Consider the following 14,581-nt stretch of genomic DNA (forward strand, 5'->3'; position numbering starts at 1 on the left):
GTTTTAATTTTTCTCTTCCCTTTTTAAGAGGTGCGGTGCCATAGCTGAGCAAACTCCAATCCTTTTGGGATTTTTTCTTAAGAAATCGAAGATCCAAGGACAGGTAATATGTGTTACAGGTTACTACCTCTCTAGGTTTATTCTGATTATTAAAAACAATTTTGAATATTGAGTTCCAAATTATTACTTATTTGTTATAGAAGCAAGTGATTTTATTTTAAGATGTTTGTTTCTATCAAATTGAAATTTCTCATTGACGCTAAAAGCTCTATGAAAAAGGAAATGTGATGAAAAGATCAATATGCCTAATATCTCACGAGTAAGACCAAGAGAGCCTGTTGGTTTTCAGTGGCTCATGAAAAATTGTCTTTTCTTTTTTCTGTTTGAATAGAAACAGTGTTCTCTAGTGCCCTTTGAGTCCATCTCTTTAGTTGTATCGTTGCAAAACAGTGCAGTTCTGCCCATTGAGTTCTTTGCTTTTATGGCTATAGATCAAGAGCTCCAAGAAATGAAAATGGGAATCTAAAACTAAGTACCTATTAGGTTGTTATCATTGTGGTGAAGCCAGTGACAAGAACCAGAGTACACATAGTGAGTTATGAATATTTATTTGGTGTTACCAGCTATGGTCAGAGTACCTGTGTTCAAATGCCAGCTTAACATTTACTGCCTTTGTAACCGTGGGCAAATCTCATCACCTCCCTGGGCTTCAGTTTCTTTAGCAGTGAAATGAGAGGTTGGACTAAGGGACCTCAAGGACTTGATTCCCTCTCGCTCTACCTCTGTGACCTTAGGAAGCCAGCAGGTGCGTCAGTGGGTTTGGGTTTCCCATCATCAGTAGGATCCCAACCTAGCCTTAGGTGACTGGAAAAACTTCACAGTCTGGAGAACTAGCGCCAACAACCACCACCGGAAAACAGTTTTACTGTTTCTATACAATGAGCATTAAAAATCATCATCTGTTCCTATGTGGATCGAGTACATTGTGTGATTTCAAATGGACTTGGCAGTGGTGTTCTTCATGTTACCACAAAGCAAGTTCCTCTTGTTATCCTAAAGCCTGTGGCTTATGTGTGAAATTGTAAACTAGCTTGCAGGACTTTGATGAGCACTGTTACTATTTCTTAGAAAAATGGCCAAGTTGCATTAAGAATATCATAAATTTAAGACACATAGACCCAGTCTACTACTGGTAACATCTCTCTGTTGTGCTGCCTGGAAAATTCCTACTGTGCTATTCACAAGAAAGGAGACAGAAGATATACAGTGATTTAATGTGTCCTCTTAGAATAGTCCCCCGCCAGGGAGGAGTGTGGAGATAGAGGAAGTCAGAGAGAGAGCTAGGGCCAGAAGGGGCTAGGCCAAGTAAAAATAAGTTTTAAAAGGGCTGTACACATTTTCTGCTGTTACTGAGCACACACATCTTTAAGCCATTATTGCTCTCTGTTGTAGAAATAGGAAAAGAATGCAAAACTTTACAAAGCACGTAGCTGCTATGATCTGCTCAGCCGCATTGGAATAGATGCTTGGAAGTATTTTTTGGTTATCCATGGGAACATGACAGGATATCCATAAAATAGTACAATCCAGAAATAAAGCAAAAAATTCATTGAAACATAGTATATATGTCTGAGTTTTGCACATTTCATCTAAATGTTTTGGGCATTGCCCTTCCTGCTCTGTAACTTTAACCAACTTAATGGTAGGAGCAGAACTTCAGAACTGGAATGACAATAGATGTATATATAAATAAATCTAGCCCAGTATTAGTTAATAAACCAAATTTGCATGTCTCATGTGTGTCCTAACCTTAAAAGCATGTCAGACCTTGAACCTAGAAAGAACTCAACAAAAATTGCATGTGTCTGGGTCTCCTGACTCTGCTGTAGGGTCATTTTCTCACAGCAAAAAATGGCCGTCCCATAGATGAAAACATGTGAGATCCACTGGATTCCTCACTTTGCAGGTGTGTGATCCAAGGCCTAGTGAGTTTAAGTGACTTAGCTACGGTCATATAGGTAGATACCAAGTGAATAAGGGCAAGATTCAAATCTATGTCCTCTACCTCTAAAGGCCTTTTTCATTACAGCACACTGCACTCACTTTTTAAACAGTTTAAATGTTTGGGAAATAATGAAATTGAGTCTATATGTAAATGTAGCTGGATTTGCTTAATCAGTATTGAGGTTTTTTTAAATGATAGTTTATTTTTTTCCCCTTACATTATTGAATCTGCATGAAATACCAAGAAATAGAAAAGAGAAAGTAGCCTTCAAATTGAACTGTCTATTCCATTGTATTTATCACTAAAAAGACTTTCTGAAATAAGGAGCATATGTCAGTGTTGTCATTTTATAATTCTTTATTTAGAGTTTATGGTAATGGATGTGTTATGTATTTTAATTTCTAGACTCCTGTTCTCAAGTTCTTATTAGAAGTGATTCCTGACTTAACTGTAAATCCAGAGGTATACAGTTTCCTCATGAGAAGCTACGGTAATGTACTACAATTCACATGGAGTATATAAGATGTTTTTACATTCAGTCTGTATTTAATGACTCAACTGCCAAAATCCCATGAGCTAGTTACTCAGTTGATTTTCAAATTTTGTTTTGTGATTAAATGCTTTGAGGTTTGTTTCCAGTATTCAAAAGTTGTATGATCCCTAGAAAACCACATTGGTTCTAGGGCTTTCACTGAACCCAAGTCCAGTTTTATTCTCAGTATCTAGTGCCCATCCTGTCTGTCTTCACCATTATCCTTCAGACTAGAATGTGGCATGAAATGGGACAACCTGAGTCAAAGCCTACCGCAGCTTTTCCGTCACCTTGCCCATCTACTATGAAGTAAGAGCTCCCCTTCAGTTAATGAATGTTACTCATACTTAAGGCTCTTGTAAAACTCAGAGCTCATATATAGTTCTTCCTAGTCTGGAAGTAAAGCTAGTCTAGCTGATGAGACACATTTGTGCATCTCCCTTCTCAGGGCATCTCCATAAATGAGAAATTATGATATAAACGCCAAAAAACAGAAGACTAAATTCAACCTCAGGGTTGTGTATTTTCCTTTTAAAAACAATTTAAGTATTTTTATTGTTCAGCTGTGTGCCAACCTCTATGGATACATTTCCTGGTGGGGCTGCTAACAAATGTCAGGGGTTCCAAGTCTCAAGGAGAAGGCACTCTTGTGCCATGGAGCACTAGTAATGGGGAAAGAATGACTGGCTTGACGTTTCATCCAAATGTTTTAATGTCATAGAGACAAGGCACTAGGTTTTCTGTTTCTGAAATTTTTGAACTATTTGTAACCAACTCCATTATCATAGGATTATAGATTTAGAGAAGGAACCTCTGATCATCTGTAATGGTGAAATCTAGAAATAGGGAATGGTAAATTGTGATGTTTTTATGAGAAACGAGAGGAAACAGTGAGCTGGTAAGTCAATTATAAAGCCAACTCTTGGGTTTTTCATGTTTTGGGAAGGGAATCACTGATTCCCTTTGAAATGTGTTTGTACCGTTAATAAGACAGATTTTGAGCTGGGAGAGACTGTAGAGAATCTCTACTCAGATACACTCATTTGCAAATGAAAAGAAAGCTGAAGCCTAGAGAAGTCACATAGCTAGTGAGACAAGATTGAGGACCTACTATGTGTATAACTCTCTTTACTGTGTCCTCTCGTGGTAGGGGGGGGAGGGTGAAGGAGTATCAGACATGGCCCACATCCCCACATCTACAAGGAACTTGTAAGTGAATTAGAGAAAGACTAACACATGGGAAATATCAAACAAACCAATACAACATAGGATAAGTTCCCACATTATTTGGTACATATTCTAGCATTGTACAAATTCATGGGTTCCCTGTCCTTTAGCCAGTGAAGGCTAACGTAATCAGGGAAACCTTCATTTGGACTCTGAGGGCGAGTGACTAGGATCTGGTATGTGGAAGGTTGAAGTCAGGTTATTCTCCATAAGGCAAGTATGACTGCAGGCACTCAGATGAGGTACTGTGTTTGCAGAGTGATCTGATTGATCCAAGATTTGTCCTCTATTCCCCAAATCCTTGGGTTTTGCAGGGAGATGGATCGGTTATGTGTTTATTTGGCAAAGGGCTTCTTTGTAGTAAATAGAGGAAGATGAAAGATAAGATGAAGACAAAGCAAAACAGATTCTGTGCTTGCAGAGAACTTGAAATTGAAGCTACTTCCTACTTAGGCAATAGGTTATAGAGCTGGCCTTCACAGACAGGCTATAGACACCATAAAGATGCGTGTTGTTTCTCTCTATTTAAACGATAGCTTGTAAGTCATCAATCTGTGTTGTTCTCGTTTACATTTAAGCACACTGTTAATTTATCCCTTTTAGGATGGGGAGGATTCGGTAATGAATTCTGTTTAAAAAAAACAATTGGGTTTCTAGGAACTGTTCAGTTCTCAGTGTTTCTCCTGTTCAAGCTCCCAGCCTTGACCAAGCACATATGTGGCCATATTTAAAAACATGTACACTGCATGAAGCAACAGTACACTGTAGTTTGGGTGTAGCATTGGTCTTTGGTCCATCTTCCTGTTGGAATGGTTTTTCTGTTGCAGATTCCTTATAAGCCTAACCTAGAAAATTCTAGATCACATATTCCTACAGTATGTGCATAAATGGATCTAAAACTGCTTTTCTTACTGCACATGATGTTTGGGGGAGGAAAAACAAAAATATGTTCAAGAAAAGAATATTTTTTTCAGTATTCATCATTGATTATTTCCTTCTCTCTAGCAATTTCCTTATCTGCAATGTTGGACTAGCTAGCCTCTAAGGTTCTTTCTGTGGCTTGATCTGTGATTTAGATCTTTTTTTTGGACAATACAATGCACCATAAGTGTTTGTAGTACATATGTACCTGATTCCTTGTAGGTGTTTAATAAATGCTTTTTAAACTATTGTTTTTATAGCCCATGCTATTACCCTTTGTTTAAAAGTAAATATTTCTGGGCAGCTAGGTGGCGCAGTGGATAGAACACCAGCCCTGGAGTCAGGAGTACCTGAGTTCAAATGCAGCCTTAGACACTTAACACTTACTAGCTGTGTGACCCTGGGCAAGTCACTTAACCCCAATTGCCTCTTTTTTTTTTTAAAAAGTAAACATCTCTATACCTTTTTTGAGCAAGGGAGCGAAGAGTGTGGCTTTTGTGGCTGGAATTCCCAGTGAAAACATTTCCTTTTGCAGTGCAGAAAACCCACTGCGCTAGTCCCGGGAGGCTCTGGGAGACTGCCAAGCGCTGCACTAAAGGGAAAAGCAAAGGCAGCCCCAGTTTTCAATGAGAGAAAAATGGTGACCATAAACAGGCACAGGTGTGATGGCTTAGTAGAAATTCCCTTGATAACCAAGAGTTCTGTCTGTCCTCCATTCTACATAGCCTCTCTCTCATGTTCCATGCATGTAAGACTACTATCATTATCTTATGAAAGCCCTTCAGATGGAGTGTATCTGTTTTTCTTCTCCTTATACCGAAGTGTGTGTGTGTGTGTGTGTGTGTGTGTGTGTGTGTGTGTGTTAAAGTGGTAGCTTTGATTCAAGCTCTTTTGAAAGATGGATGTTAAGTATCTATTCATTTATTTGTGAAGATTTTCAATAAAAGTCATGTTTTAAGGACTGCAAATTCTCTATTGATCTCTTTTTTTCCTTTAGGATTGGACAAAGATGTAGCTTCTGCAGAAGCTCTATATGAGGAAATGAAAGCCAAGAATATAAAGATGGACAATATATTTCTAAAACAGTATGCTGTTTTGCTGAAGAATGCCGACATGCCTGTCCCTTTCACCGAACCCCCTGTGAGTATTTCCTAATTAAGGAGAAATACCTCTACAGATTTAGAAATGTGCTGTATTAATAAAAAAAAATCAAATACTTAATTACATAAGGATTAGATCTCTGTGAAGAGCCCCCTTGGAACTGGTATTTAAGATATTGAGTGTTACAGGCACTATATAATCTTGCATTGGATTTGGCTTGTGGGAGAAGAAAACCTTCTGGGGCTTATTGTGTTTAAAATACAAGATTTTTATCAGTTATGCATCTGTAGGTGTTAGTTTATCAAATGTCTTGGGGCAGTTATCCCTTTATTTCTACCTTAAATAGAATTTTGTTATTTCAGTAGCCAACTAAATAGGTTATGCTGTTGGTAATTACTTGTTTGAGTCCCTCCATACAGCCCCAGTTGATAGGGCACCCTCCCCATTGGTGCAGAGCTTAGAGTTGGGAAAGAGGTAGTGGGGGTTTAGATTTGACAAAGGACGAAAAACTTGCTTCTTCTCCCCCCACCAGATTGTAATCTACCGCCCGCCCCTGTCTGTCTCTGTCACACACACACACACACACACACACACCCACACAGAGTGTTTGTTATATGTGCAAGTTCCTCATCTCATTTAAACAGTAAGATTAAAAACATACTAAATAAGATTAGTGTCCTTTTATTGTTTTTATCCCCCTCCACTGATTACCCTTTCTTCTCCTTTCCCTTTCTTACATACCCACCAGCCTGCTTACCACCTGATCGTGGCACAAGTAGAGAAGACCAGGATTAGCTGGACGTGCTGGTGCACTTTGTACCTGCACTGCTCCCCCCCCCGGCCTGGCTGCCCTTCACTGGGGAGCAGGGATTCCTTGTGTCAGAGGCTGCCCTTAGGGTTGGAGCTTAATGATTGTGCTTGCTGATCAGGCTTTATAGGCAAGGAACAATTAGAGTAAGATAATAATGAAACTTAGAAGTTGCTGGTAACTTGTATCCCCAAGGGTTTTAACAACCGAATTGGGAGAATCAAGCTTGTTTTAAAGTTTAGATTTTTCAGCCCTTTGGGGGTTTTTTAATATGTTGATCTTTTCCTTTCTCTTTCCCCCATCCCCCATCCCCCACTTCAGGAAAGCTTCAAATTCTACATAGAGCAATTGAAGAAAGAAGCACACGCTCCCGCTTCGTGAGGTGGCGCGATTGCACATGGCTTAGCTTCGATTCATTCTGTGACGGAAACATTGTTTTAAAATGTGTTTGTCAGGGAAAAATGGGAAATTAATTTTGTTTATGTACTTTTATTTACTGAATCTGCCGTGGGTTCAACATATGTTGACTGCATTGTTAATAAATTCAACATGTGTAACTCTATTCTTTTTCTATTTACTGTTGACTTCAGTATGCGGCTTCTCTACAGCTACAAGTGATCTCTAGTCTGCAAAAATTTGACTGTTACAACTCCCCACTTGGCTTTCAACCTACATTTCATGGAAATGTGAATTGCCCTTTTTCTTTTTAAGTAATCTGTCCCTTCTACTTATGCAGCTGTTACCCCCAGTGCACAAAATACTTTCATCATCAACATGCATAGTTCAGCGAAATAGATCTCCATGCGGGACATGCCTAAAAACGTACATCTCGTTGCGTTTTGAAATCATCCCCTCTCTGGAAGGAAATAAATGGTTTCTTTCATCTTCTGGACTCTTTGGGCAGATCAGATCCTAAAATCTTTCAAAAATTTGGTTTTTTCTATGGTGTGATTGTCATCATTTATATAAGGGGGAAAAAAAAGAATGTTGTTTATCCTTTGTTCTCAAAGAGGACCATAACATTGCGGTGATGTCATGACTTGAAGTGAATTGGGTTTAAGTGAGGGAGGGCTATACAAGCATAGCTAGGTAGGTAGATAGGACAACTGGGGATGGCCCTAGATGACAATCAGGGTGAAGTGACTTGCCCAGGGTCACACAATTAGTAGGTGTCTGAAGTGACATTCAAATTCAGGTCTCCCCAGCTTCAAGGCTAGTGCTCTATCCACTGTGCCACCTAGCTGCCCTCTTAATGAATATCTTAAGGAAGAAAAGGAAAGGAAGACAAGGGAATAAACATTGATTTAGTGCCTTCTGTATGCTATGGGCTTTACAAGTATTACCTCATTTGATCCTTATAACAACCCTGCAAGGAATGTACGTACTGTTATTCCCATTTTACAATTGAGAAAACCAAGGCAGATCAGTTAAGTGACTTGCCTAGGGTCACACAGCTAGTAAATGTTGGGGGGTGGATTTGAACTGAGTCTTTGTGACTCCTGGCCCAGCACTACCCACTGTGCCACCAGATGATCCCCAAAAGAAAGAATTTGACTAGATGATTTGTAAATGATGTCTCTATTCTTTGTTTAATGATGGTTATCTGGACCTGTGATTTTACTCGTATTGAACACTCCTGGTGTAGAGCTACTTTCCAGTGGTACAAATGATAGTTCAGAGGGCAGCTAGGTGGCACAGTGGACAGAGCACCGGCCCCGGATTCAGGAGGACCAGAGTTCAAATCCAGCCTCAGACACTTGACACATACTAGCTGTGTGACCCTGGGCAAGTCGCTTAACCCTCATTGCCTGGCAAAAAAACCCAAAAAATGGTAGTTCAGCTGCAACATAGAGCCTTGAGAGTCACCTCAGGCCCTGATTGACTGAATGATTTGGTTTTAGTCACACAGGTAGTATATGTCATAAACAGGACTTGAGTCTAACTCTTCCTCTAAATTGTCCATGTCTTCTGGTTTTTATTCCAGAACAATATAGATCTCATAATTGTTCTTTGTCTTCCTGTGGAAAGGAAGTAAAAAGTTTGGTGTCCTAAGAGCCACACATGGAAATCCTCCTAACCTCATCTTGCAGGGCCACAGAGACCTTGCTGCTCAAAGCCCATGATCCTCTGATTTCCTTTGGTCCTTCAGGACGTGACCTGTTTGCTGCACCTGCAGGCATTAATAACCACCCTCCTTTGCAGATGAGGGAGCTGAGCACCAGAGAAAGCTAAACGGTGGAAAAAGGCCTCACATCGTTGGCTTCTCCTCTATAGTTCTAGCTTTCCAACATTATTCTATGAAGTGTTCTTATTTTGTAGCCACCCTTTACGACTGTTCAGTCCCCACTTTTCACATTCTCCAAATAGGAAGAAAGCACTATCTAGGTATTAGTTAGATTTTCATGTTAAAAGACTTTCCTGGACCTGAGTTCAAATCTAGCCTCAGACACTTGACACGTGGTAGCTGTGTGACCCTGGGCAAGTCACTTAACCCTCATTGCCCTCTCTCCCCCCTCCCCCCCCCCCAAAAAAAAAAGTCTTTCCTAAGTTTGATCACTTGACTAGTAATAAAATTTAAAAAAATTTAAAATCCAACAATTCATTGTCTATTTATTTTGCAGGAAGTTAATTGCAAAAAAGTTGAAAATGTTTTCTCTCAGTTTACTCCTTTTAGTGATTCCCCTTTTTGGGGGAGATTCTTGTCATTTTTATTCTTTTCCCCCGTGGGTCTAGTAATTGAACTCTATTTTTGTTTCATCTGATTATCCCAAGAATTCAAATCTGTGAAAGGGGAGAACAGAAATGTTTTTCAAACTCCTCATTATGTATCAGAGTAAACCTGGTGCCTACAGATTGAAGTGGGGGGGAGAGGGACTTTGAATTCATGTGAGGCCAGGACCTGATTCCTAAGGTAGGATCACCCGTTTGGACAACAGTTGTGATTTAACTGTGTTCTTTTGAGAGATTTAATCATAAGGAATCATGAGATGTACCAGACCCCAGACGTAGTGCCCCGCAATGATGTGATTCATGCATATCCCCTTAGCGACCAGTCTTTTTAGTTTTCTAGCAGCTTGAAAAGTGGTTTCCCCTGAAGAGTCATGTTTATGGTTTGGGTTTTGTTTTTTTTGGGGGGGCGGGTTGGGGAGGTAATTAAAGTATTTCATATAGAGGTATTAAATTCCCACAAATTCACCAATCGTATACTAGTAGCTAAGCTAGAATGAATTTAAATTTAAGCACCAGGAAAATGTAAAACACCTTCACAGAGCACATCTTACAGTGTATTTTCCCAGGTGAGTTTTAGGAAAAGGCAAAAATATTCATGTAGAAAAACATTCATTGTGTTTGGATAAGCTTTGGGTAGGAGAGTACTACTTTCAAAGTCATTGTGGATTCTTATAGTGGAACTTAAGGAGAATTTCCCACTGTTAATATTGTGAATAAATAGTGTATCAGAAACTGGGGAGCAGCTTTATTTTTGTTTTTTCCATTATGGGGGATGTATTTGCTAAGAGCCCCTTTATGTATTACATAACCCAAAAGAATCTGAGATTTCTTCAGAATGATCACTACAGGACTAATGTTGTCTACTATGTTGTTCCTTTTCCTAGTGATTGTGAGGCAATTAGGGAAATGTTATTTTTTAAGGACACCCAAATGCTTTCAGAGCATTTTGCCGCTCTTCACTTTTGAGAGGAGGAAGCAAAAACCCCCCAAGTTATATCGAGTCTTATGACTTGGTCACAAAATAGCTAATAACTAGCTATTCCATACAATGATCCTGCATATCAGGAAGAATAATTAAAGTAGACATTTAAAAACATTCTCAATGCATATTCATGAACATTATACAATTTGATTGGAGCAAGTAACCCATCATGGGTAGAGGCGGGTGGGCTCAGGGTACCATTTGTATCAGTATTCAAAACGAAGGCATTGGCAGGTGGTTTGGAGCCCAACAGGAAGGTTTTTTTCCCCTGGGATTTTTCAAGGCTTAGCTTCTATCGTAAGAGTGACTAGGGTTATAGACGAGACCATATTTTATGCCAGGTCAGAATGTACCTCCTCAATCCATGTACTCTTTATACACAATTACACCTGTGCCAAGTGATTTCCAGTCTCCTGACAGCCAATGTTATAAAGGGATTCTGTTGAATTTAATCCAATAACTCATTTCTGAATCACCAGGCAGTAGGGGTTGGTTTCATTGGTTATGGCAACAGTAACTCATAAAATACTGCTATATGTAGAAGGGTTATCTATGAAGCATTCTCTTCCCCAAGTGATGAAATCACTCAGCTTTTGAACACTCGATTTGTTCCTTTGGTTAAGACAGTCACCGAGTTTCACAACCTAGATTCTCCTACGTTAAATAAACTCTCAGAAAAGAGAAGTGCGCAGTCTTCAGTTACACTCCTATTGAAGCCTACAATAGGCGTGCATGGCAGTTGGACCCTCTCTCATGTCTGATTACAGTTTTCATATTTATATATTGGTGTCTTTCTGACAGACCAATAATCCCATAAATTTAGCAAGTGAAAACAACATCCCAAAGTGTATGTTGAACTGGTAGCTGCAGGGGGTATGAAAATTATGGTAATTTTTAGCTTCACTATTGTTAGTCATGCACATGAGTGTTTCCAATGGAAATGTATCATGCTTTCAGCACTGAGCATATTACAAAGCTCACATAATGCAGTCCTGGTACAAATATAAGAAATGGTGCATTATCAAACACAATATAGTCACAGCCTTTTTTTTTTTAACGGAGGAAAGGAATAACCTGATCTGGAGAGAACTATGGCATTTGACCAAATTGAGCCATGCCACAAGTACAGTGTATTAGCCTTTCTCAGTAGGAAGCCATCCTCAAGAGAGGCAACAAACCTCCTTTTAACCATGTGTTTGACAAACCTGAGAATTAATCATTGGGCTGTGTGACAATGCCCTCAGGGTCATGTCCGCCACTCCCCACACCCTTTTAAGGACTACTGGGGCCCCATTCTCCTCTGCCATACTTCTGTTTCTACCTGTTTTACGTTCTTAAGATTAAGTTTATGTGCACTAATCATTTCCCATAATTGAAAATGCTTCTGCTATCCCAGCCCTGTCTACCATAGCTTCTAAAGGCCCTTTCAGCTTTCAATCAATAAGCAAGGCCAGATGGGATTTAAAACCACAGTCTACTACACTGCAGGCCTGGCTGAATGGCTTCCTGCCTTCTAATAGGAAGACTAATGTGGAGAAGAGCTCCCGTTTGGAGAACAATTTAAGATCTATAAAGTGATTTCCCCACAGTATTCCTGAAGGTGGAATAGGATAGAAGTGGACTCCTCTTCCTCTCCCACTTTACACATTTACAGCTAGTTCCACCAAAAAGAAATTATTCGGTTGTTTTAGCAACAAAATCTCTTAAAAGCAGCTTTGCAAAAAAAAAAAAAAGGGGGGGGGAAAGATACAGTTTTACAACCTGGCGGCATTTATCAAAATAAGCTAAAATGTAAGTGGTCTCGCACAGAAAAGCTGAGAAACGTTAATATCACCAGTCTTTAAAGGAGTTCATTTAAAAAAACAACCCATTTCAACCCACCACTTAAAGATTATTGCCTTAATTAATAGTTGCTAACACTGGGAACTGCTGTTCGTTAGTTCTCCAGTAAAAAATGAAAATGGATTTGTGTGAGAATACTGGGTTTGGTGCATCGCTGCTGTTTTCATACCAACGCTGGCTCTGGCTGGATGTAGATGCTTTCTAATTCTAGTGGACTCGGGCAGTCTTTTCATCCCTGCTTGTCAGGCATTTTTTTATGAGAAAGTCCAAAATGTTTGCCTCAGCAACAGAAGATGGTTGCTTTATTGTTTAACCCCATCCTTTTGCACTTACTGATGCATCAGGTAGCAAGTAGCCTCTCCAGGCCACACTGATAGCTGATGAAATGCTGGTTATGATTTTGCCACACTCCCAGTTTTTTTTTCAATTCAGTTTTTTTGTTTGTTTTGTTTTTTGGTTTTTGGTTTTTGCGGGGCAATGGGGGTTAAGTGACTTGCCCAGGGTCACACAGCTAGTAAGTGTCAAGTGTCTGAGACCGGATTTGAACTCAGGTACTCCTGACTCCAGGGCCAGTGCTTAATCCACTGCACCACCTAGCCGCCCCTCAATCCGATTTTGGTGATAGCCCAGGCTCGAATAAGTCAGACTCTGAACAAAAAAATATGGCTTTAGGCTAACTGCTGTCAGAATAACTAATTCAAGACCCAGTGACACATCAGTACCAGGTTCCATAGTAACTTGTTAGGTGGATTTAAGTATATTTAAATTCCGTTGGTGATGAGGCAGCTAGGTGGCACAGTGGAGAGAGCACTGGCCCTGAAGTTGGGAGGACCCGAGTTCAAATGTTATCTCAAACACTTAGTAGCTGTGTGACCCCGGGCAAGTCACTTAACCCCAATTGCCTTAAACATCCAGGGCCGTCTCCAGTTGTTCTGATATATACCCAGATGGCTCTGAAGGAAAAACTGAGGTTGGTGACCTTGCACAGCCTACCCTCACTTAAATCCAATTCACTGCAAATCATGACATCACCTTGATGTCCTGGTCCTCTTTGGGAATGAAGGACAAATAACAACAAATACCATGGCTGATACTACCAAAATCATGACAACCATTAGAAAAAGTGTAAGGAAAAAGAACAACATGGAAGTTAATGCCCAGCCACTGGCATCAAAGGCAGGAAGACTGCCCAAGACATACAGTGAGGGAAGTACATCAAACACTTCCTGGCCAGACCTGGAATACCTGCTAGCTAGCACCTACCTCTTCGTGACTTTGTCATCGACAAAAGCGCCCTTGGGTATATCTTTTCCCTTCAGTTTCTTCATTTGAAAAATGTGGGGATTAGACTAGACACTCTAAGATCCTTTCCAGCTCTGACATTCTGTGATTCTAAAAAGCCACAGACTTCTCTGCCACCCCCAGCTTCCCATACATACCTGCATATTAACTTTCGAGTGTGTGGCAAGAACCCTCGGTCTCAGTCTGAAACCATACGATTTGGGAAATTTGCTCCAGGCACACTTGATAATTTATGCTCCTGTATTCGACATAATGGGAGCCAACTCCTGTGGCTCCGGACGTTTGTTACATTACTGCCCTTTTCTGTGTGTACACAATCATATTTATATAATGCTTACAAATAGCTCACTTTATCCTCACAACTACCCTGGGAGGTAGATGGTGCCATTATCACCTCTATTTTGTAGTTGCTAAGACAAACAAGCTGGATTTGAATTCAGGTCTTGCTGATGCCAAGCTTAGAGCTCCATCATCCACTGGACCACCTAGTTGCCTGCATATTTGTGTTTGTGTTCAAGGACTCATTTATCTGGAATTGTTGGGGAATAAGGTGTTCCACATAAGTAAAATCAAATTGCCCAATTGGGGGAGGGGGTTAATCCTACAGTATATTACAGGATCACAGATTCAGAAAGGGAAGGGGCTGACAGAGATCAGAGTCCAACCCCCTCATTTTACAAATGAGGAAACATGCCCAAAGTGGGAAGTGACTTGCCCAACATCACACACGAAGCATCAGAATTAGAACTTGAACTCATATCCCCTGATTCCAAAGCTAGCACTCTTCACCATACCATTTTGTAAGCACTATACAGGACTTGGTGACATGGGCTTAGCCACCACCTCTGCTACATACACATTCTTTCACTTATATCCTTCTGTTAAATGACTGGGAGACTATTGTCCCCCCCAGGCCACAGATTTGCAGTGATATATTTTATAAGCTAGATTTCTATTTTATTTTTTTTAACCTGAAGATTATTTCTAGGGGGAAATCTCCAAATATGCATAATATTGGGGCTTTTTCTAGGTTTTCACTTGGCCCCATCTCATGTTTCAAAACAGAGGAACTTGTCCAGATGTAATTTGTCTACGTCTTGCACCTATATAAATACATGGGCCCAGAGGAAA

At 40.1% G+C, this 14,581-nt stretch overlaps 1 protein-coding gene across 1 annotated transcript in view; it reads left to right on the forward strand.

Moving 5' to 3' along the window:
* Positions 1 to 7,156, forward strand: part of LRPPRC (leucine rich pentatricopeptide repeat containing) — a 112,926-nt gene extending 105,770 nt beyond the window's left edge. The window contains exons 35-38 of the mRNA XM_043983475.1: positions 29 to 103; positions 2,411 to 2,495; positions 5,683 to 5,825; positions 6,916 to 7,156. Coding sequence (XP_043839410.1) covers positions 29 to 103; positions 2,411 to 2,495; positions 5,683 to 5,825; positions 6,916 to 6,975 — 363 coding nt within the window. The 3' untranslated portion in view covers positions 6,976 to 7,156. The remainder of the gene's footprint in view (positions 1 to 28; positions 104 to 2,410; positions 2,496 to 5,682; positions 5,826 to 6,915) is intronic.
* Positions 7,157 to 14,581: the final 7,425 nt, after the last annotated feature.

The sequence above is a fragment of the Dromiciops gliroides genome, chromosome 2, assembly GCF_019393635.1.
Source record: "Dromiciops gliroides isolate mDroGli1 chromosome 2, mDroGli1.pri, whole genome shotgun sequence".
NCBI lineage: Eukaryota > Metazoa > Chordata > Mammalia > Microbiotheria > Microbiotheriidae > Dromiciops > Dromiciops gliroides.